Here is a 24,726-nt window from a genome sequence, read left to right on the forward strand (position 1 = left end):
CTAGATATGGTGATTTCCTTTCAAATGCGCCCCTCTCAACATTTTAAATTACTGGCTCGGTACGGTCAACCCTGGAAAAAAAAAACAAAAACAGGAGATATATCTAGTGCTTCCCATGGGAAGAAAGTTGTTTTCCTTGTTTTTCAAGAGGGGAGGGGGCTGTAATTTTGAGAGACCGAGGGGGATTTTATTGGATTTTGACCATGTTGATTCCAATAGTGCAACTTTCATTTTGAACTGACGTTATTTTCGGGAGGTTTTTGGCTCTTTTTTGAGATTCCCGTAAATTTATTTTAGCAATAAGCTTTCACTATGAAGAATAAATGAAGTAAAAATCATCATTCCTAAATAAGCTTCAAAGTAAAATTCTTTCTCACTAGGTAGTTTTTTCAAAACGCTTTTATGTAGGATTTTGAGGGATCTCTTTGGGATGTTATACAGAGTATCTTATGCAGAATTTTGACTATGTTGATTTAAATGTTGAAACTTTCTTTTTCGAAATTCCCACAAATTTATTTTCGCTATAAGCTTTTAATAGTAATATTAACTGGAATAAAAGTTATCATTCCTGAATTACCGTCATTTGAACTTCTTTCTCACTAGATAGTTCTCTTTTCAAAACACTTTTTTGAACTTCCGGTTACCATGGGTGCTGGTTCATTCTTTATTAGGTCTGATATTTTTGTGGGTCATTTTCCAACGCCCTTCAGGTCATCTCGAGGTTCCTTCCCTTTCTTTAACAACGAACTCTTGAGTTGTAATGAGGTTAGAATGCGGGTTTTAATTTTTTAATGGAGATGAGTAGCACTTTCAATTTTGCTACCAACATTTTCCGCTTCTCAATCCAGACCACGGTATACCACAACGTTTCTAACGGTGTTTTCGATGTCGTCACAAATCGGAGCTCGATCTTTCGTAGTCGTAATTTACTTTAGAAGTTACTCTCCGTTTTTTTCTCTTCTTCTCTTCCTTCCGTGCCGCCCCCTGGAAAGTGCTGCCCGACCGTCCGCAGCTCTGTAGTTAACCCAATGCATCTAAGACCCATTTGAGGATCCCAATAGAATACACATTTAGAAAATACGCTCTGCATAAATCTGATGAAGCTCGTAAAAACAGAACTTGATTCCTTGCGTCAGACCTCCCAAAAAATCATCTTAGTGATCTGTTTTAGGTGTTAGTTCAGAAAACGTAGCTTTTGTTACCATAAGAATTTTAAATAATTTTGAAAAAAAATACATTTACAGTCATAAACATAAAAGACATAAAACTTCTAACTTTCCCGCAAGTATCATTATTTAGCTCAAACCCAAGTAAGATTAAAGTTAGTAGAATAGGTGGCCAAAATGGAAACATTCCTTTGCCTGGTTTTCTCCCTGAAAAAAAAACTACTGTGTCATTGTCCTCCTCTCTGTAAATCCTGCCTACGCCCATGTTTTGGAGCCTCTATTTAACAGGGACCGAGATAAAGGATTTGCCTGAAGGATGTTACTTTTTTTTTTTTTTTTTTTTTTTTTCATTGCTACTTTAGACCTTTACATCCTTAATCCCATTTTTTGAAGTTATGAGTATATACAAAGAACGGGATTTCCTATCTTCCTAATATGAGATTGAATTAGGAATGGTACACTGCTTCTTAGGATTTGTTTTTGTTTCATTTAATAGGATTTCAAGTTTAAAGAATAATATGAGAAGAATGAGCGCCTACAGCTTTGTGAGTGGTTATGGGGCTTTTCTCTAGGAGGTTTTCTTTGAAGTTGTTTTGACGGTAAGTAAAACAATTATTGTGAAGAATTAATGTAAATTAATTAACCTGCTATTTTGTTTTGTTGGAGGATATTAGGTTTAATCTAAGTTTATTTAATTCGTCGGTGTGGTATGACCCTTCAGTAGAACGTATCTGTAGTTTTTTCTCCAATCCTGCGCTTTTTAAATATTTTTATTATTATTTTTTTCCTTGTTTGATATTTGTTATTCTTCGTGAATTTAAAGTAATTTTATTACTGTTGAATGAAGAATTTCTCTGTTTTACAGGGTTTGTCCAGAAAGTAATACGTCTGAGTCGATTTAAAAGCATTTATTGAGCCAATCGTTACAATTCTTTAAAAACTTTCAAAATAGGCTCCTTTTGCGTCAATGCAGCACTGCCAGCGCGATTTCCAAGCATTGAAGGCGTCGCGGTATGCATTCTCCGAAATAGCCTTGAGAGCCGCAGTGCATGCTGCTTGGTTCCCCTCTGTCGCCTCAAAATATTTGACTTTCAACGGCCTTTTCAGGCGAGGAAACAAGAAAAAGTTGGGGGGGGGGGCACATCTGGGCTGTAGGGTGGTTGCGGAAGCGTCGGGATGCCAGCCTTGGTCAGGTAGCTGTTACGAAAAAAGCGGTGTGAGCCGGGGCGTTGTCGCGGTGCAGCTTCCAGTCGGCTGCGATGTCTTGTCGGACCCGATTGACCCTTTGTTTGAGTCTCTTGAGCACTTCAGCATAAAACTTGACGTTGGCGGTTTGTCCAGGATGAACACATTCATTGTGGCCGATGCCTTTGACGTCAAGAAAGACAATGAGCATCGTTTTCACTTTGGATTTGTTCATTCTTGCCTTTTTTGGGCGAGGAGACGCCGATGTGTGCCACTCGGAAGATTGCCTCTTTGTCTAAGGATCATACTCAAAGATTCAGCAGTCGTCACATGTGATTACGTTATTCAAAAATTGGGGTTCTCTTTCACACATATTCAAATTTTCTTGGCACACTTCCATTCGCCGCAATTTCTGGTCGTCAGTGAGCACTTTTGGTACCATCTTCGCGAACACCTTGCGCATGTACAAATGTACCGTCACAATGTCATAAACGACAGATTTTGGAAAATTTAACATCTGGGCAATTAAACAAATACTTAGTTGACGGTCTGGATTCAAAACTTTGCGCACACGAGTCACATTGTCCGTTTTTATCGAAGTCGACGGTCTTCCAGCACGTCTGCATCGGCGACCTCTTCCCGGCCCTCTAAAAAGGCCTGGTGCCACCGAAACACTTCACTTCTTGCTAAAGCAACATCTGGGTAAGCCTGCTTGATTATGTCAAACGTCTCTGTCGCAGATTTTCCGAATTCACACATGATTTGATCGCGTACCTCTGCTCTAACAAACGCTGCATTTTCGGCTTGCATCACTCACAGAAAATATGTCACGCAATAATCCCTGTTCTGACTCTCAAGGTGCTCGGAGACAACTGCCCAGCAGCTCGTTTGTTTGCTAGAAAAGCCCTCTACCGAATCCAGTCGGAGCGCGCACGCTCCGAAGTACAACCGTGGCGAAAGAAAATTAGTCCTATTACTTTCCGGACAAACCCTGTATTTACCCTATGTTCAACCGTTTTGTTTTGGATGAGCCCTGAAAATTTAATTTTTTGGTGTATAAATGATCAAAATAAATCAAATTCTGTTCAGTAGAGCCCCGGTCATATTTCCCAATAAGCTAGCATTGAATGCATTTGATGGATCGATAGTTTAGACGGCCTATTTTTTTATTATTTTTTTTTTAATTAAATTTTTTTTGAGAAACTAGAATTTACTTCTATTGTCGGACTGTTGCATATTTAAAACCGCCAAATAAAACTTTTACTCAAGTACAAAAACCCAGGAATGTGAAAAAAGCGACATCAATCTAGAACTCTTACGCTTAGAAAAAGAGTTATCTTATATGCTTGCTTAGATATTTCAGCAAAACGAGTTCATTCTGAAGCTAGCGCGGGGTATAGTCCATAATATCTAGAACCCTCCTGCACTTTTTGAAATTTGTCACTTTCAGCCCAGCAAATATTTTTGTCTGGGATGTACTGCATAGACTAGAATCAATGTAGTAAAAGTGAATTCTTCATGATTTTAATTCTTCCCTTTGTTAAAAAAATACCTGGAGTAAACGAAGGTGTATAATTTATTCATAAATGAATCTTATCTTATTAAACGAACAACAAGTATAGGAATTTATTTTTATTTATTTATCTGTATTAAAAAACGACACTATATTTTAATTGGTATACTAATATTAATTTTAAATTTAATTGGGCTTTAATTTTCTAAAAACATTTTTCCTATGAATGAATTCATAAATACTTGGAATAGTTACAATAAATTTTACTAAAGATCACTGTCTGCTAAATATTTAAAAAAGACATGCATAAATATGCAGAAAATGTTTCCGATTAAAATAAAATGAAACTACATTTGTTTTGGACAGAGATTAAACAAGCTGTATTTCTTTTCACGGAGCGAAGCTTGATCCTCTGGTAATAGATTCTTTATGCTCATAACGATACTAATCGGACCGAGTCAAATGGAAACTTTGTTTCAAACAAATTTTGACAAAATTTTGTTGACAGAAGGAATCATTTCTTAATATTAATTAAAAAAAAACCTTCCGAAAAATAAGTTTTTCAAAAAAAAGTAAAGGCCATTTTAAACTTAAGCTCAGTATATACAAATACCTGTTAAAATTCAAACTCAAAACGACCAGAAATTACTATTAAAGAATAAATGAAACCCAAAACGAACAGAAATTAAATAAACAATCATAGCAAAAAATGTGTTTTTTTTTTGGTTTTTATTTACAGTTAAGGAAGGGGGCAGTACCCAAACTCTTGTTTGTAGTGAAACTATATTGAACAACTTTAGAAAGAACTAATAAATTAAACTGAATATTTAATGTATAATGACATCAATTGCTGAAAGCTCATCAGTTCAAAATTTTACTATAATTTTTTACATAATTTCATTTTTCACAATTTTACTATAATTTTCTTTTGTTTTGTAAAATTTTACAAAACAAAAGAAAATATTTGTAATAAAATTAGTTTTCAGTAAAGATCCAATGACGCAGTAGGTTTTAGACTTTTACAGTGAGAGAAGGAGGCGATACCCAAACTCTAGTTTGTGGTGATTTTTGTTCGTTTCAAGATTGATTTGCAAATTCAATTTAAGTTTCACTCGTTTTAAGATTTATTTATTCATTTACATTAATATCTTTTGTATGTTTGTTTGCATGGATTGTTTGATTAATTTCTGTTCGTTTTAAGCTTCATTTTCATATTCAATCTAAGCATTACTCGCTTTAAGATCTATTTATTGATTTATATTATTACTTGTTGTATGTTTTTGCTATGATTGTTTATTTAATTTCTGTTCGTTTTGGGTTTCATTTATTCTTTAATAGTAATTTCTGGTCGTTTTGAGTTTGAATTTTAACAGGTATTTGTATCTGCTGAGCTTAAGTTTAAAATGACCTTTACTTTTCTTTGAAAAACTTTTTTTTCGGAGTTTTTTTTTAATTATTTTTTTTTTCGTTTTTGATTGCAAAAAGTTTCAAAGTTTTTAAAAATTCATTATTTCAAAATCAAACTTACAAAAAAAATCAAATGTTCATCAAAGTATCAAAACTTGTATCAAAGTTACAAAATTGGGTTTGTGTCAACCTCGGAGTTCTTATTATCTTATGTTTGAACATTTTTTAATAAAATGGCTATCTAAAAATTTATATCGGATGGGTTTGGGAGAAAAGGGCGTATGGGGAGGGGGGCTAGTTGCCCTCGGATATCTTTTGGATCTTAAAAAGTGAACTAGGATTTTCAATTTCCAATCAAATGAGTCCCCTCTCAAGTTTATACGAGCATCCCTTCATAAGAACCATATATGCCCCCAGGACAACACTTACAACGCCTACCCCCCGGGCCCTGGGGGTTTGTGTTGACACCGGAGTTTTTGTTATCTAATTTTTGAACAATTTTCAAAAAATTGGCTACCTGAAAATTTGTAGCGGATGTGTTTGGGAAAAAAGGGCGTGGGGGGGGGGGTTAGTTGCCCTTAAATCTCTAGACTCTTAAAAAGTGAACTAGAACTTTCAATTTCCAATCAAATGAGTCCTCTATGAAGTTTATACGAACATCCTTTTCATAAGAACCATACATGTCTTTAGGGAATAATTTAGAATACCTTCCCCCGGGCTCTGGGGGGTTGTATTGACACCGGAGTTTTTCTTATCCGACCTTTGAATTTTTTTTTAACAAAATATGTATCTCCAAATTTTCATCAGATGAGTTTGGAAAAAAAGGCGTGAGGGGGGGGGGTAGTTGCCCTCCAATCGCTTTTGACTTTCAAAAACTGAACTAGAAATTTCAATTTCCAATCAAATGAGTCATCGCGCAAGTTTTTACAAGCATTGTTTGCATAAGAACTATATATTCCACAAGGGCATGGCGGTAAACGTCAACCCTCAGTCCCTGGGGGGCGATTTCGGTCCCGGAGTTTTCGTTATATGGTCTTTGAACTATTTTTTAAAAAATGTTTATCTCAAAGTTCTTATCGGACGAGCTTGAGGAGAAAGGGCATGGAAGGGGAGAGGGGCTAGGTGCCCTCCAATCTCTTTAGACTCTTAAAAAGTGAACTAGAACTTATAATTTCAAATCAAATGAGCCCTCTTTGAAGTTTATACGAACACCCCTTCCATAAGAACCATATATGCCCTCAGGGCATAACTTAAAACGCCTGCCCCCGCGCCTTGGTGGTTGTGGCGACACCGGAGTTTTTGTTATATGATCTTTGAACCATTTTTTACTAAATGGCTATCTTAAAATTTTTATCGGATGCATTTGGAAAAAAGAGCTTGGGGGGGGGGGGGCTCGTTACCCTCAGATATCTTTTGACGCTTAAAAAGTGAACTAGAACTTTCAATATCCAATCAAATGAACCTTCTCTGAAGTTTATACGAGTATTCCTTCCATAAGAACCATATATGCCCCCAGGGCATAACTTATAACCCTTGCCCTGAATAATGTTGGGGGAGTATCATGCTCAAAGATATAATTTCCAGAGCTTTCAACTACGTTGAACAAAATGGGTGTCTCAAGCTTTTGATTGGATGTGTTTGGGAAAATGGTGGGTGCGGAAGGAGTGTTAGTTGCCTTCCAATCACTTTCGAAAAGTGAACTAGAACTTTCAATATCCAATCAAATGAACCTTCTCTGAAGTTTATACGAGTATTCCTTCCATAAGAACCATATATGCCCCCAGGGCATAACTTATAACCCTTGCCCTGAATACTGTTGGGGGAGTGTCTTGCTCAAAGATATAATTTCCAGAGCTTTCAACTACGTTGAACAAAATGGGTGTCTCAAGCTTTTGATTGGATGTGTTTGGGAAAATGGTGGGTGCGGAAGGAGTGTTAGTTGCCATCCAATCACTTTCGACTACTAAAAAGGGCCCTAGCCATTTGAATTTCCAATCGGATGGGCCCTTTTTGAAGTTTCAATGACAAAGCATTCTCTAAAAACCTTATACACCCCAAGTGCATAACGTGCCACTCGGACCTTGAACTCTGTGGGGGGAGTTTCCTTCCCAAAAACATAATTTCCGTCTGGAAATTAACTACATTGAGCAAAATAGCTTTCTCAAAATTTTTATTGGATGGGTTTGGGGAATTGGTGGGCGTGGAAGGGGTCTTAGTTGCCTTGCAATCACTTTTGGCCCTTAAATAGGGCACTAGAACTCAATTTCCAATCGAATGAGCCCCCTTTGAAGTTTATACGACGACCCCTTCCATATGAAGTGCCTCTGGAAAAAATAAAACATTGGAGCCGTATGGCCTTTTGGCAACGCTGCGTTGCCTATAGGCAACGCTGTACTGTTGCCTCTGAAAACAGAAAAAAGTTTCGCTATTTTTGTTTAGTTGACTAAAACTAACGTCACCCCTAATAAAATGAAGAAAGTAAAGAATGGTTTGGAATGAGGCTTTCTTAATAAAACTGGCCTTCCCTTACTATGTTGTCTATAATTGTGGAGTGATATCTTATATGGACCAAAGTCCTATTTAGGGTCGTCATGCTCTTATCCCAGTGTTGTCAGCTTTTCCTCAGGCATAGTATCTGTATAATTCAAACTGGACGCGCTTTATCTTAAAATTTACACGGATGTATAACAATACATAGTTAATGTGTATAACTTGTGCACTTTTATGTCTTCTCCCTCTCCCCCCCCCCACACACACATTCGTATTGGGTTAAGATCTATGTACTCGCCCCTGTATGGACGTTATATTGCGTATTTACATGCAATTCTTATAAATCAAGCGGGAGCAATTTGTTAATTTAGAAAATCTTCCTCATTGCTTTGGCTTCCTTTAATGAGGCAAGTTCCCTAGAAAGTATAAGAAGTCCTATTAGTGTCTGCTGAACTTGAGGGCTGTTATGTCAGTTCTCTTTCTTGACTGGTTTGTAGTTTAAATGTTTTCAAAAGGTTGTAGAACATTTGGCATGTGCTGTGTGGATTGCCGTCAAGGTGGGGGGAGCTTTAATTCATTAATTTGAACTAAACTGAACTTTTTGGGTTTATTCCTGATCTCGAATGAGTTAGTTTAAAATGACAAAGATACTAGTTTTTGTTTGTTTTAACAACATGTAGAAAGAGTCATGAAATTTTGACGAAGAAATAACTTTTTTGTGGCATTCTAATTAAAATGAAGTGTTTAGCGTGCTAATTTTGTTTCATTTTATTGCCACTATTACCGAAACAGAATTTGCAGAAATAATGAATTGAATTTAGTATCTATTCTACAAGGGTTGAACGGTACTTATACAGTAACAAATCATTATTTTATGAGTAGGATATAGATAAAAGAGCATAATTTCATTTTCAAATTGATGATTCTCGTCACATTAACACTGGACCGGTTTTACATTATACTGTACTGTTGATGAGTTTATTTAGTTGTTATACAGGTAAATTGTTCGTCTGTTTGTATCCAAGTAAGCGGAATTGAAATTGCTTTTTTAGTATTTGCCATTTTTGCCACATCGAAATTGAAATTACCCTTTAAATTATTCATATACGAAATGATTTCACCTGCAAACATGTACAATTCCACGTGTCTGTAGGTTGGGGGGGGGGAGGGGGCATGACACTGAACATAAATGAATGCTCTTAAAAATACTCTTAGTCACTGATTAGCTTGAATGGCCCCTCCTTAGAAAAATAGTGGCACCGAGTTGCAATTTTTTTGTGTCTTGACCCCCTTCCCTTCAGGAAGATTACCCATAAGGATCGATCCCGTACACTGAATTGGTTCTTCGTCTAACTATATATATATATACTAAAACCTACACTACCGTGCAGAATGTATACAGGATTTCGATTCGGGGTTTTATTTTGAAAGGCGCTATGTTTGGTGTGAAAGATATAAAACATCCTTTGTCAATACCCCGGTAAAAACTTGTTTGTTTCTTTTCAACCAGCCTTTGTCCTCCCTGCCCAATTTTGTCATTTATATATTTTTTTTCAATAATGTTTCTCAAATAGACTTATAGTTCATGACTGTCACCACAGTTGCACATAGGTCGATCCATAGTAGAGAGGGGTTGATGCTTTTTCCTGCAGGGGGAGGGGTTTCGCACGTGAATTATATTGTCAGGTGACTATTTTTCGCTGGGGTGCGGTCCCTCTTTATTTTGTCTTGTGCGCTGGTATTGTTAACACCCAAATAAAAGATGTGTGCACCATCCTTCTTTAACATCTTTTTCAATTAAGAAAATTCCCACATTTTCCTTTTTTGTTTTTACCTGCATTTACTTTTCAAAGTAATTAAATAAGGAAAAATTCACTTTTTTCAAATAAAAGTCAAGGGCAATGTTAAAATTAAAAGCGGACAGAAATTGCTCTGAAAATGTGGAGAGCCAAACACTTAAATGAATCCTTCAAGGAAGCTTGAAGACACTCATTGTTGATTGATTTTCAAAAAGTTAGATTCAGCTTCACTTATCCTTCCAAGACCTTATCTGATTATGAGACATCAAAGTTCACAATTACGAAAATTAGATACTTAGAATAGAGTACTTAAGTCTCTGAACTTAAAAGATGAAGCAATAGAACCAATTAGTTTTATTTTGTGTGACTATTTTGATCAGAGATATATTAACTGTTTAATCATCAATATAAAATTAATTATCAGGAGAGCAAAATATTGAGTATGTTAAGCTTTCAGAAGATAAATAAATTTAGTTCATTAGTGAGCAACCGAGAATAATAAAAAAAATGCATTGAAGGTTTTTAATTTTTATAAAACGTTTATCTGATGAAAAAGATACCTGGCGTTTTTGAATGTTTGCTTTTGTGTTTTAGTGGAGAGAATCAGAGGCAACGCTATAGCGTTGCCATTAGTAAAGGTCATACGGCTCCAATGTTTTATTATTTATTTATTATTATTTTTTTTTCCAGAAACACTTCAAATGGAACAAGTCTTCGTGATAACTATCAAAAAAGGATTACTCGACTGAAAGTCGAGCGTTCTAGTGCCCTTTTTAAGGGTCAAAAGTGATTGAAAGGCAACTAACACCCTTTCCACGCCCACCATTTCCCCAAACACACCCAATCTGATGAAAAAGATACCTAGCGTTTTTGAATGTTTGCTTTTGTGTTTTAGTGGAGAGAATCAGAGATAGCGTTGCCTATAGTAAAGGTCATACGGCTCCAATGTTTTATTATTATTATTTATTATTATTATTATTTTTTTCCAGATGCACTTCATATGGAAGGGGTCGTCGTGTAAACTTCAAAGGGGGCTCATGATTGGAAATCGAGAGTTCTAGTGCCCTTTTAAGGGTCAAAAGGAATTGGAGGGTAACTAACACCCCTTCCACGCCCACCATTTCCCCAAACACATCCAATCTGATGAAAAAGATACCTAGCGTTTTTGAATGTTTGCTTTTGTGTTTTAGTGGAGAGAATACACAAAACGACAATAATTTAAGCAGTTAAAAATAAACCAAAATACAGGAATTTTAGTTTAATTTTGACTTATTTTTATCTATTATTTATATATCTCTATATTTGCATTTTATTTTTAAGTAGAAAGGCATGGTGTCAAAAATTATCAAGATAAATACGGTTTAGTAAATTTGACTACTTTTGGTACTTGCAACTACAACAGAGAACTATGGAAAACAGGCCGTCCAGAACGTATTATCTTAAATACCTAACCTAATCACATCTATATATTAAATATTTAATTCTAATATAACTTAAATCATAGTTTTTTTTTTACTAAGACTAAGCTAATTATAACTTATTTCAGACAGACAAACTGGTTTTTCTCAGATCTAACAGAGCAAACTTCTTGAGTGTGTTCTGGATAATGCCCAAGTACCTTTTTTTTCTAAAAAGGAATTTCGTATTTGATGGTTAATAAATATTTGTCTTTTTTACGAAAATTAATAAAAAAAACTTTTTCCACAAAATAAGTTTCAAAGAAAAGTAAAGAACTCCATTAAACCAAAAATGAGCAAAAAATAAAATAAATAATCTACCAAGCGTGAAACTACCACTAATCAGCACCGATAAATAAATGAAACCCAAAACGAGCAGAAATTAACATGAGTATGGCTCAAAACCCCTATGCCTTCCCAAGACCAGAACATAATTTGCACTTTACTGAAAAAATATATATGTTTTTACTTTCATAACTTTAATAAATCAAATAATATTAACATTTTGATTAATAAATATCAGTATATGTATATTAAACTGACAACGCACATTCATTGGTATTTTTTTCAGTAAAATGCAAATTATGTTCCGGCGTTGGGAAGGCATAGGGGTTTTGAGTCCTACTCATGTTAATTTCTGCTCGTTTTAAGCTTCACTCGGTTATTGTAATTTCAGTTCGTTTTAGGTTTCATTTATTTCTCGATGCTGATTTGTGGTAGTTTCACGCTTGGTAGATTATTTATTTTATTTTTTGCTCATTTTTGGTTTAATGGAGTTCTTTACTTTTCTTTGAAAAATTTATTTTGTGGAAAAAGTTTTTTTTTAAATTAATTTCTGTTCTTTTTATATTGACATAGTCTTTTCAGGGAAAAAGAAAATAATACTTTAAATATATTCTTTTTTTAAAGATTACAGTCTGACCTGCTGTTTGCATGTTGGAGAAATATTTCCTGTTATATCTAAAAACATTCACCCTTACAAAATTTTGGACACAAATGGTAGTATGTAAATTAGTTTCAGATCTCTTCTAGCTGACATGAACTGAAAAAATTAATACCATTCGCAAAAAAACTGTTTACTTTCCTTTATAACTTGGATATACTTACGCTATTTTGATTTGGTTAAATTTTAAGAGCAGAAGTAGCCCCGAAAGTTTGAACATAATACCCTCAGTTGTTCTTGGGATACTGCTGAGATGCCTTATTGGGAATTAGCATTAACAGAGTGCATTTTGATTTTATCTTAAGGCAACATTTAGTTTTTAAACATAACGGGTTGGTGGGCGTGGGAGGGGGACTGGTTGCACTCCAATCACTTTTGACTATTAAAAAGGATATTAATCCTTTCTATTTTCAATCAAATGAGCCCTTTTTGAAGTTCCTACGACAACTCCTTCGATATGAAGTGCCCTGGTCTAAAAAAAAAAACAAAAAAAAAACATTGTACCCGGATCGATCTTTGTTATAAAAATGTCAAGCCTTCCAATCACTTTCGACAATTAAAAAGGGCACTAGCGCTTTCAATTTCCAATCGAATGAACCCTTTTTGAGTTTCTACGATAACGCTTTCTATAAACACCTTATATGGCGCCAGGGTATAACTTACAACCCTTTCCCTAAGGGCTGGGAGGGGGTTGTCATCCTCAAAGACATAATTTCCAGAACTTTCAACTAGCCTACGTTAAACAAAACGGCTATCTCAAAATTTTGATTGGATGTGTTTGGGGAAATGGTGGGTGTGGGAGAGGGGGGGGGGTAGTTGCCCTTCAATCACTTTCGACTATTAAAAAGGGCATTACCCCTTTCAATCTCCAGTCAAATGAGCCCTTTTGAAGTTTCTACGACAAAACTTTCTATAAAAGTCTTATGTGCCCCCAGGGCATAACTTACAACCTTTACCCTGAGAGTTGTGGCGGGGGCGTCATCCTCAAAGACCTAATTTCCAGAACTTTCAACTACGTCGAACAAAATGAATATCTCAAAATTTTGATTGGATGTGTTTTGGGAAAATGGTGGCCGTAAGAGGGGGGTTAGTTGCTCTTCAATCACTTTCGACTATGAAAAAGGGCTTTACCTGTTTCAATTTCAAAACGAATGAGCCCTTTTTGATTCAATTTCCATTTCAATTTCAATCGAATAAGCCATTTTTAATTCAATTTCCATTTCAATTTCCAATCGAATAAACCATTTTTGAAGTTTCTACGACAACGCTTTCTATAAAAACCTTATATGCCCCCAAGGCATAACTTACAACCTTTGCCCTGAGGGTTATGGGGGGAGGGTTTTCATCCTTAAAGACCTAATTTCCAAAACTTTCAACTGCGTTGAACAAAATGGCTATCTAAAAATTGTGTTTTTATGTGTTTGGGGAAAAGGGGGCGTGGGAGGGGGGTTAGTTGTCCTCCAATCACTTTCAACTATGAAAAAGGGCACTAGCCCTTCGAATTTCCAATCAAATGAGTCCTTTTTGGAGTTTCGACTATTAAAATGGGCACTAGGCCTTTCGGTTTCCATTCGAATGAGCCCTTTTGGAAACGACAACGCTTTCTATAAAAACCTTATATGCCCCCAGGGCATAACTTGTAACCCTTGCTCTCAGGGGGAGTGGTTGTCATCTTCAAAGACCTAACTTCCAGAACTTACAACTACGTTGAACAAAATGACTATCTCAAAATTTTGATTGGATGTGTTTGGATAAATGGTGGGCGTGAGAGGGGTTAGTTGCCATTCAATCACTTTTGACTATTCAGAATGGCTCTAGCCCTTTCAATTTCCAATCGAATGAGCCCTTTTTCAAGTTTCTACGACGAAGCTTTCAATGAAAACCTTATATGCCCCATAGGGCATAACTTATAACCATTGTCCTGAAGACTGTGGGGCGGAACGTTCTGCTCAAAGGTATAAGTTCCAGAACTTTCAACTACGTTGAACAAAATGGTTATCTCAAAATTTTTATTGGATGTGTTTGGGGAAATGGTGGGCATGGAAGGTGAGTTTGTTGCCTTCCAATCACTTTTGACTATTAAAAAGGGCACTTGCCGTTTCAATTTCCAATCGAATGAGCCTTTTTTGAAGTTTCTACGACAACGCGTTCTATAAAAAACCTTTTATGCCCCCAGGGTATAACTTACAACCCTTGCCCTGAGGAATATGGGGGGGGGGGTTGTGATCCTCAAAGACCTAATTTCCAGAACTTTCAACTACGTTGAACAAAACGGCTATCTCAAAATTTGGATTAGAAGTGTTTGGGGAAAAGGTGGGCGTGAGACGGGGGTTAGTTGCCCTCCAATTACTTTCGACTATTAAAAAAGGCACTAGGCCATTGAATTTTCAATCGAATGAGCCTTTTTTGAAGTTTCTACGACAACGCTTTCTATAAAAACCTTATATGCCCCCAGGGTATAATTACAACTTTGCCCTGAGGGCTGTGGGGGAATGTCCTCCTCAAAAACACAATTTCCATCTGGAAATCAACTACGCTGAGCAAAATGGCTGTCTCAAAATTTGATTGGATGTGTTTCGGGAAATGGTGGGCATAGAAGGGGTGTTATTTGCCTTCCAATAACTTTCGACTATTAAAAAGGGCACAAGCCACTCCAATTTCCAATTGAATGAGCCCTTTTCGAAGCTTCTACGACAACTTCTTTGATACAAAGTGCCCTGATCTAAAGGGGGAAAAAATATAAATAATACATCGTGCCAACATCGTTCTTATGTGCCGCCAGGGCATAACCTAAAACCCTTGCTCTGAGGACTGTAGGGGAGTGTCCTCCTCAATAACATAACTTCAATCTGGAAATAACTACGCTGAACAAAATGGCTATCTCAAAATTTTTATTGGATGTTTTCTGGGAAATGGTGTTCGTCGGCATCGAAGAGGTGTTATTTGCCTTCCAATCACTTTCGACTATTAACAAGGGCACTAACCGTTTCAATTTCCAATCAAATTAGCCCTTTTCCAGTTTCTACGACAACTCCTTCGATACGAAGTGCCCTGTTATGGAAGAAAAAAAATACATTGTGCCAACATCGTTCTTTACTTAGGCAGCGCGATTGCGCTGCCTATGATGTGAAAAGTGGACTTGATTGATTTAGATTATATATGCGAGATAATGTGCCTTTGTCAATGTCACCGAGTCCTGGGCCTGAAGATAGAAATTATTTTCCAATAGTGATAAATAATATGCTTTTTTACAATTTTTCTCTTTCGAATCTTCAAAGAATTTAATTTTACACAGGATCCGGTGTTATACTTTTTTTGAACGCAGCGTAATAGGATTTGTATGTTGTGCCCATGTGTGAGACAGATTGATAGACTCAGTGCGAAAATTTTCACTTTTCGGGTCAAAAATATTCGAGTCGTTTAATATTGGTATTATGAATGTAGACATTTTTATATTTACATTTTATTTTTGTACTTTTGCATAATCTTAATTTAGATTCTCTTAATTGTTCCCATGAGGAACTCCTGAATGACTTGCCATCGTTTCTTGAGAAGCCTGTTTTGACTTTAGTTTTCCTGGGAAAAGTTTTTTGTTCCGCTTTCACCTTGAAATAGGCTTTTGCCAAATACGATAATTCACATTGTTGAGGATACTAGAATTCTCAGGAACACAAGGATACATAAATGCATATCGTATTCATAAATGCATAAAAGACAAGAACTGGTCTGTAATTATTTTTCTATCTAGATTTCATATAATAAATACCCCTGCCAAAATTTTGCAGGTCTCTTCTTAAGGCAATTATGTTCTCAATTGCTTAGTTTCATTGTAAAATTACGGAATGTATTCAAAAGAAAGACAAAAGAGCAGAGTAACGTAAATAGAAAAAACAAGAGGGATCGTTAAAGGGAACAACTTAGAACTTAATGTACGTATTTTGTGATGGAGATTCTCCAGTTTATCCGCACAGATGTGGTTTAGCACCTTCCAAAATGAGTACTAATGTGTTTTATCACGGGCCCAATTTTTGTAGAGGTGACCATTGAAAAACCGCATTTTTTGTCACTGTTAAAATCTGGAAAAGAGAATGTGACACTTTTCCACGTAGTTAATTTCACAGTTCTTAATGACGTTCTTATGTAGCTATTGCAATTGATTCATCACAGCAATAAGTTGCCCGAAACCCAAACAACTATGCAAGCTCCTCTATCCCAACCTATTCAAAGCTTTACTGATTTCTTCATCCTATGTAGATCCGCTTCCTTTGGTTTTGCCTTTTAGGCTCTTTTTAACGCATACACAAATATACTGTTTTTTTTTCGGTACTGGTGTATTATACCTAACACAGCGCTATAGACTGTCCAAAAATGCAGACATGGAGACCCATCAAACGGGTGCTTCTAATTTGCTATCTAAATTGATCGCAAAGCGTGGTTTCTCATTGAATTTACAATATTTAAACTTTTTTTTTTTGGGGGAGGAACTACCTAAGTTAGGTTACGTATTTAATATATGATATGCTTTACCTCCCCCCTCGCCTCTAAAGGGCAAATATATAGCCCAAAAATTTTTCTAAATTATTATATATTCATCCAATTTTATTTCATTAGCATTAAACAAACTTGACTTCTCTCGTGTCTTAGGTATAATGCACCAGTACCCTTTTTTCTAACCCCAGTGAGGTTTCGGCAACCTATCGCTAGTCATTGTGGACCTGACAATCTTAATTTTTATTGAATTATAGTTTTCTTATTTTTCTTACAATTTATTCCTAACAATTTTTCTTATTGAAAATAAAATCGAAAGGACAAAGCAGATATTTCGGCAAAGACTTCTGCTAAGCCTCCTCAACGCTAATATAAGAATTAAGGTGGGACAAACGTTTATATAAAAGGAAAAAGACTAAGCTAAGAAGTAAACCTCATCGAACCAGAGAATTGACCGAAGTAAAAACGAACAATGCAAAAGAAAGACCATTCACAAGCACAAAAAAGTACAGCCTCTTGTTTGATATGCAGATGCTGCGAGTGCATAAAACTGCTCTTAATAATTGCTCCAGAAAATATCCAGCGTAGTCATGTTCTTCAATTTTAAGTCGAACAACGCTTTAAAAATTGTTGTTACCGCGGCTTTTAGCATCATAATCTTAGTTCTTAGACTTGTCTTCCTACTCATCCATATGCTCCAGCGAAAAAGCATACCTTTGCTAATAACATATAAATAAATCTTAATAAAATACATCTTATTAAGGGAGTTACAACCGTTTTCCCGCTTGCAGCTGTTTAAACAACGACATGACAGTGAGTCCGTTTTTAGTTAGGGCATTAGCTTAGTTTGGCGTTTTTCAGTCAATCGCATGGCCTATGTGGTCGATTCGGTTATAGGCACCTCGTAACGATCTCTTATAAGTTTTTTGAATCAAATTTATCCAGCCTTGAAATTTAAAACAGCTTCTGGCAACTGTCACAGAATCCAGTTGTCAAGGATGTATGAATCAAATTGTCAAGAGAAATATAAGTGTTCATAATTGGTTTATAGACAAAAAATGTCCTATTATCATTTTTGTTTCCCGCTTTCTCGTAAAATGATCTTTAAATATCCTATAATTCTTTTTAAACGAAATCGGGTAAACATTAGATATCATCTATGTACGCACCTACACAGGATAGTTTTTTTTTTGGAGGGGGGCAATAATAGCACTTATTTTGATAGTTTGGATAAGAAGTACCCAGAAATTAAAAAATTCAGGATCTCGGGGAGCCTTGTATCCGACCCCCTCCTTTGATTGCCCCCCTAGATTTAAAAATTTCTTTTATTTGTATTTTGATATTTGGCACTTTTTTGGGCTTTACTTTTTTGATATTTTGAGATATGTCCCTTTTTTGTGTCTCCATTAAGGAAAGAAAGTGAAAAAAAAATCCTTGCCCTCCGTCCTTATGTTTTATTGAACTGGCAACACTGATTTTAAAATGTCACCAATTGAATAGAAGTTTGATTTATAACCATAATTATTTGTTGTATTTGACTATCCTTGCATCAAATGAGATTTGAACACCTGAGCTGTATTCTTGCTTTATTCTAGGTCCTTCATCGACAGCTCGAAAAAGACTTCAAAAAGCTGAAGGGCAGTGTTTACCTAGAACATTATCTGACAACGTTTATCAGAACGTTGTGCCAGTTACTAGCGAGTTGTCACGAAGCCGAGGCGGAAAAGACTACGTTTTTTTAAGTGCTAAAGAATTTACGGAATTTGAACGAAGTGGTGGATATCACCGAAGTGAAATTTTTCGAGGTAGGTTAATAGCGTATTTGAATTGTTAATTAGCTTATTAATTCATTGTTAACTATACATTTATTAATTATAAAGCAGTTAATTTGAATTATTTCTGCTCTTCACATTGTTTTAATTTAGCCTTTCGTAGTTATCTCTTTTCTTTGTTTTACTAAATTAAATAACTAAAATTGTTGTCAAACGTCCTTCTAAGAAGAGGGGAGAGGGGTCTTCATCTCTTTCATGAAATGACTAGAATGTATTATAGGAAAGAACTGATTCGCAAAAGAAGATTATTTCATGGCAGTGGATGTGCTTATCCGCCCCTTCTCTTCTTTCAAAGTTTAGTGAAATATACAGGCTCCTCTGGAAAACAATTTTTATTTCTTTTCATTGATATTTTCCTTTAAATTAGCATCCTGCATTTCAGTTAAATCTTGGCATTGCTTATTTTATTTTATTTTTTTTTGTCAAGAGAATGAGAAAAAAATTTAGTAAATTCATCACATTAGGCTCGTAGAAAATTCATAATTTAAATTTATAGGGAATTTGGACTCGTTTCAAGACTTAGCTTCGGTAACTTTTTTTTGTACTATTGACTATTGACAAGCTAACTAATATAAAGCAATCTATAAAAGATGAAATTGAAACATATTGTACGAAAAAATTATAATTAATGTTATTAACTAAAGGTGAATTTTCGGACTCTGATACATAACAGAAAACGAACCAAATATTCGCCTGCGTGAAGTCACTTACTTTTTCATTGGGTGGACTGGAAATTCGGCCTCTGGAGCGAAATTTGACTTGTTTGGAACATAGCTCACCTATTGGAAACTTTTTTTTGACTGTTGACTATTGGCGAATTAACTGTTATAAAATTATTTTGTGTTTAATAAAATTACGTTTTATTATATAGAATCATTGATATGAAATTAGTTATAATTAACAAAATTAACTTTTGGCTAATTTTTCATTTTTGAAGCAAAATAGAAAACGAATCGAAGTCAGAATAAAATTCAGCTGTCAGTGCGAAATTCAGAACAGCTGTTTTTTTTTATATGTATACTACTGACCATTAACAAATTAACTATTATCAAATTGATTTATAATTAACGAAATTGGCATATACAATATAAAACTAATTATAATTGGTAAATTAACTATTGGTAAATTTTTAAGCCCTGATGCAAGTATAAAATCAAAGTGAATGCTCGCCTGTCGGCGGACAAAGTGAAATCGGTGGCCAAGCAGTAATCTGCCTCGTTTTAGGACATGGCTTACCTATTGACAACTTGGGAGTCACCAGAAATCTCCAAATAAAATAGAAAACTAGAGGCTATAGAATACTTATGGAGACTTTATCGATGCGTGCGTTAGTTTTGTAGAAAGACCGAATTTGGACGTACGTAAATGAAAACAAAATCTAGTTGTATAAAATTTTACGTAATTCAAATTAATGATCGTGAATATCTGAAGTATTTGATTAGTTGTATTGGCTAAACAATGCTAAACTCAGTATAATCAAAGGCCACTTACCCTTTTGACCACATTTAGAAAACCCACAAGGCAAAAGAGCATGATGATCCAGAGGTGGTACCGGCATAGATTAAGCTAATAAATATTAACTGTTTTTTAATAAATAGTGTTTTACCTGCTGCGCCTGTTTGTTTCAAACTAGCGATTAAGATTGCATTGTTAGATTGCCATATGTCTACCAAAAAAGGGACATCGGTTTTAGGATCCCATCATCCTCTGAGATTGGTCCCAAGGACCCCCCCTTGCAAAAATTCGTAGCCTGTGGCATAAAATTTCAATTTTTCGAGACCCACTACCCTCTCCCAAAGCTTAAATCCAATGATATTTCCCTGTGGGCAAAGTATGTTTTTTGCTATCAAAGGGGTGTACGTTTTGTTGCTCAGATGAGCTGCTAAGCAGTTATAGAAAAGAACACTAAAGTTTTGTAATCCGAGATCAGGACATGATACAAAAGCGACATATGTAACTTCGTTTTGTTTTGTTTGGATTTATACATTATTTAGAAGGGACAAGAAAAAAAGAAGAACAATAGAAGAAGCAAGTTTCTTTAATTTTAACAAATAAAACGAAAATCAGGCAATAATTTTGAGATACTGCTCCCTGCAATGGCTCCATTGCCTGTAAGCAGGGCTATGGAGTCAGGTTATAAGTTATAACTGACTCCAACTGCAGACATGTTCAGTATACTGACTCCTACTCCGACTCCATTCAGCAAAAATTACTAAAACTTCGACGTCAACTCCACAGTCCTGTTTTAAAGCTCCTTTTAAGCAGATTTTTTTACGGACTCCCACTCCGACTCTAGACATTTTCATCGTACCGACTCCATTTACCATAAATGTACTAAAACTCCGATTCCATGACTCCAACTCTACAGCCATGCCTATAAAGGGTGGGGGAAGGTGCAGATACTGTTTAAATACTAACGAATAAGAAAAAAAGAGGTCGAGAGAGATAGAGAGGGAAAGGTTTTAGTGATTTACAAATAGTTATTCTGATCACTGCAAAAATTAGACCGGCTCCAATAGAATCAAAGCAATTATGATAATGAATGATAGAGAAAGAGTTATATTTATAATAAACAAAAACATTCATTTAATTTTTCTTAGGATGCATCCACCTTTTCTTGGTTAGAGTTTTTTTTTTCAATTTTCAGTTTGTTCAGAAAGGCATGGTCATGTCCTACGTTTCAAACGATAACATAAAAAGTTAGAATTTTCGTAAGGAAAGTGTGCCTTGCTCCTTTCTCTAAGTAATTCGCCCAATTCCTGTTGTATAGGTATTTACAGTTCTTATGAATGTTGAAAAAAAAACACACAATCTGAAAAAGGAGAATAAGTCCCTGAAGCAATTAAGTTAACTTTTTAATTTTCTTGCCGAATTTATTATGAAATACAAGTTTATTAAGACCGTGAGAATCGGAGGCTGAGCGTTGATAGTCTGTAAAATATAGTTCTTTTTAAAATATTTGCTATTCCAAAGTTTCAATTCTTTGGGCAGAAAGAAGCCAAATTCTCCCCCAGTTCTACACGACGTAAGATTAATCGATTTTGTATTTGCTTTCTAATTCAGTGATAAATAATTTTGTGACTGTAGTTCCTAGTGCTTTTGCGAAATAGTAGTAATTTTTTCGCTACTTCTGAAATAATCTGCGGCAGTTTTTTCTGCTTCTGGACTTTTAATGACCCAAAAATTCAGTAAAAAAATAATTTTGTTTTCAGACAAAATAGGAAAATAACATGTTTTTCTGCTTTTGTCTGATCATATTTTTTTTTCTTCAAATATGAATAAATTTTCATCTTACCTCATTCACAAGATTTCGATCCATTTGAGTTACTGGCAAATGCTACACCCTTCTCTGGCAGTATTTTTGAGCAACTCAAAATGGATATCCCATTTTCCTGGGAGAGTTGGGTGACATGTTTCTCTTATTTAAAGATTGAATGGGATTAATTAGTTATTTGGTTTGACTAATTGATTATTAATAAAGAAACAATTTGTGTTCATGGGAAGTGATCATTATGAAATTTGGTGGGATTGAATCCAAAGAATATGTATTCGGGGTAGAGTCAGTGGGGCCGAGGCAAGACCATCTTCATCCCCTCCTAAGACTAAACCTTACAAAAAAGCTGTATATTATAAATTCTTTTAAGATAGGGCTTTGTTCAAACTATAATGGCGTTTCTGATGTAACTAGAAGAGTCCTTTCATTTATTATGATAATTTATCTTTCCCTCAAATTTTACTACAATAAAACATAAGTGTTATTTCATGGCGAGACCTGTGAAGTCTCACAAGTTTATTTTTTAATAGTCAAATTAATTATGCATTTTCGGAATAATATGAAGAGATTAATTCTAGAGAAGTTGTCATCTACAGTCCTTTACAGGCTTCTAATCAATAATTTGTCCTTTGCCTCGTATTACTTTTCCAGTGATTTTACTAATGTATGAAGAAGTAGAATGCAATAATGGTGTTTGTGCCGAATAATAATGATGATGATACTTTGAGAACTGAATCTTCGAACAGCTTCCGGTATTTTACTGAAGATGACATAAAGAATGGTGTGGCAGCATGTGATGTGCATTCTCTTCTAAGTGCATATTCAACGGCGTCTGAATTTGAGACAGAATTTATACCTTTGCCGCAGAATAATTTACCAAAGAGCCAGCAGAAGGATAGAATTTCAGAAGCGCAGGTAAATGCATGGAAATCTGTTGTAAAAGAGCTGGCAAAAAGATTTGCATCTCCTAAGAAATGGAAAAGTTCTGGAGATTTGATGTCTCCCAGCCCTTCACCAGAGATTTTCCAATGGGTAACTGACCAAGGCTCCTATTTTATTGAAGTTCCACCAGTGGTGTCTGATCCCTTAGAGTCATATCAGTATGCTACAATCCGGAGGAGAAATGGGAGATCGGTATTAATTGCCAACCGTGAGCTGCTGAGAAGGGAAACACCAACGTGGACGACATTCAAAGGCGATGCTAATGGTGCATTAGAAGGTGAGGTTGCGTATTGCGACTGGTCTGGGTGTTGTGTTGTGTCGGGATTTATGTGCTTTTTTGGTTTAATGGAATCTGAACTTCATCTTTCTTTAAGAGCTTGCTTATTGTCCCTCGATGACTAAAAGGGCTAAACATTTCACGTTTGAGGTAACTCTTGGGAGACTTATTTTAATCCATGTGCTTTTCATGTCCCCCAACTTTTTTTGTTGCATAAGTTCTACTGCGGACGTCATTTCAAGCATTCTTATGACGTTACGTCATGTGCCACTATGGATAGGATTCTAGGCCTAAATCACGGCCCTGGAAGTCGTTCCAATACTTGAAGTATTTTACAAAACCTTCAACCATTTCTTGGATATTAGGAGGGCCAAGCCTTGCCTACTCAGTTCCCACTTTATCGCAAAGGTGGAACTGGTTAGCTGATCACCTCAAACCAGTGCTGCCGAATGGTTAAGTAAGAGTTGTTTCAAATGTTTCAGTTATGCAAGGCTATATCCAGAGTGGAGGGGGGGGTAGGTGATTTGAACCTCCCGAAATTTTTGTTTGACTCGTAAAATATAACAAAAATTCATATAAACAAATTTGGGTGCGTTTTTATTTATTTTTATTTTTTTGTAAACCTCTCCCCTAAAAATATACCCAACCCGATCAAAAATTCTGGCTACACCTGTGCAGTTATGGAGTTTTTGTGTAAAGGAAATTGATCATAGTGCAAAATTTGCTTTTGGGGTTTTCAGTCCTTTGAAGGAGGTGAAAGCATAGGAATTCTATGTCTTTTTTTGTTGTTTTTTGTTGTGGGGGGGGGGGTGTAAAATGATAAAATCGGAGAATTATATTTAAAACGTGGAATCATAGTAAATACCTGCTAATTGTATTCCTGCTTGTTTTGAAGGGCCTACTTTTCTTAGAAAATTGTATAATTTCTGCTTGTTTCTTATAAACACAATTAAGTCAAATTTTAAGCTTATTTGATGTGTAGATCATGTAAAAACACAATGGGTGAGGATTGTGCTAATATTTCAAGGGTTTGGGGACGTAATACCTCATTAGTTTTTATATTTCATCGATTTTTGACTTACAGATTATTGTATTAATTTTTATATTGTATTTTCTTAATGCTGAAATGACATGTAATGTAATGCATGTGGTATTAATAATAGTAAGCGTAATTTATTTGTTCCCTCTGCACATACAAGAAAAAAGAATGCACGCTGGAGGAGTAAACTAGAGAATTAAAGACAAAAAAAACTTCTGATAAAAAAAAAACAACTGTATTTACTGACATACACAATATAGAGAATATTGACTTAGCACCAGCGTCTATAAATAAAACCAAAACCCATATTTATGCACACAAGTTACATTAGCTTATAATAAACTGTATTTACACCATGACTCATGTTCTAGTTATTTCTAAGATGCATTATAAAAGAAACAAGAACATGTAATTAAATGTGGAATTACTAGTAGCTTTTCCAGTATCGACCTTGTAAGTCTCATAATTGTGAATCATATTAGTGGTTAATTGATTGGACTGACTTCCAAAGACATCCTGCCAATTTTCTAGATTTGTTGTATGATAATTTATAGCTTATTTCTGTGGCAATCAAATTCCTAAATACAGAATTTCCAACGAGGAAACCTGAGCACACATAAGAATTTTGAATGCTCTGCCAAAACATTCGTGGTTTGATATCTGATACTATCGGATTGTGTATCTACTATGAAAAAAGAAAGTGGTTTTGGTTTAATGTTGTATGCTTTTCATACCAGAGTTGATCCTAACTGCGTAGAAATGTAACTATCACTGAGGTGTAGGAGATTTTTCTTCTCTACTATACCTTGCAACTCTTGTACAGGGTTGCCAACTTTTCGGTCCATAAATATGTCCCCTCAGTATCCAAAATTATGTCATTTTTAGCCAAAATATGTCCATATTTCGTCTCAAAT

At 35.4% G+C, this 24,726-nt stretch overlaps 1 protein-coding gene across 6 annotated transcripts in view; it reads left to right on the forward strand.

Annotated features, from left to right (window-relative positions):
- The window catches only part of LOC148948453 (membrane-associated guanylate kinase, WW and PDZ domain-containing protein 1-like), a 163,814-nt gene that overhangs the window by 27,517 nt on the left and 111,571 nt on the right, over positions 1-24,726 (forward strand). For 2 of the 6 annotated variants that reach the window (XM_089094375.1, XM_089094374.1), the window contains exons 2-3: positions 18,044-18,253; positions 22,206-22,773. The exons of 2 other annotated variants lie outside the window; for them this stretch is intronic. In XM_089094375.1, the coding sequence (XP_088950501.1) occupies positions 22,242-22,773 (532 nt within the window). In that variant the 5' untranslated portion in view covers positions 18,044-18,253; positions 22,206-22,241. The remainder of the gene's footprint in view (positions 1-18,043; positions 18,254-22,205; positions 22,774-24,726) is intronic. 2 more of the 6 variants (XM_089094378.1, XM_089094376.1) reach the window with 1 other exon arrangement.

This window comes from Artemia sp. Qi Xiang Cuo, chromosome 9, assembly GCF_049724085.1.
Source record: "Artemia sp. Qi Xiang Cuo chromosome 9, ASM4972408v1, whole genome shotgun sequence".
In the NCBI taxonomy this organism is placed as follows: Eukaryota; Metazoa; Arthropoda; class Branchiopoda; order Anostraca; family Artemiidae; genus Artemia; species Artemia sp. Qi Xiang Cuo.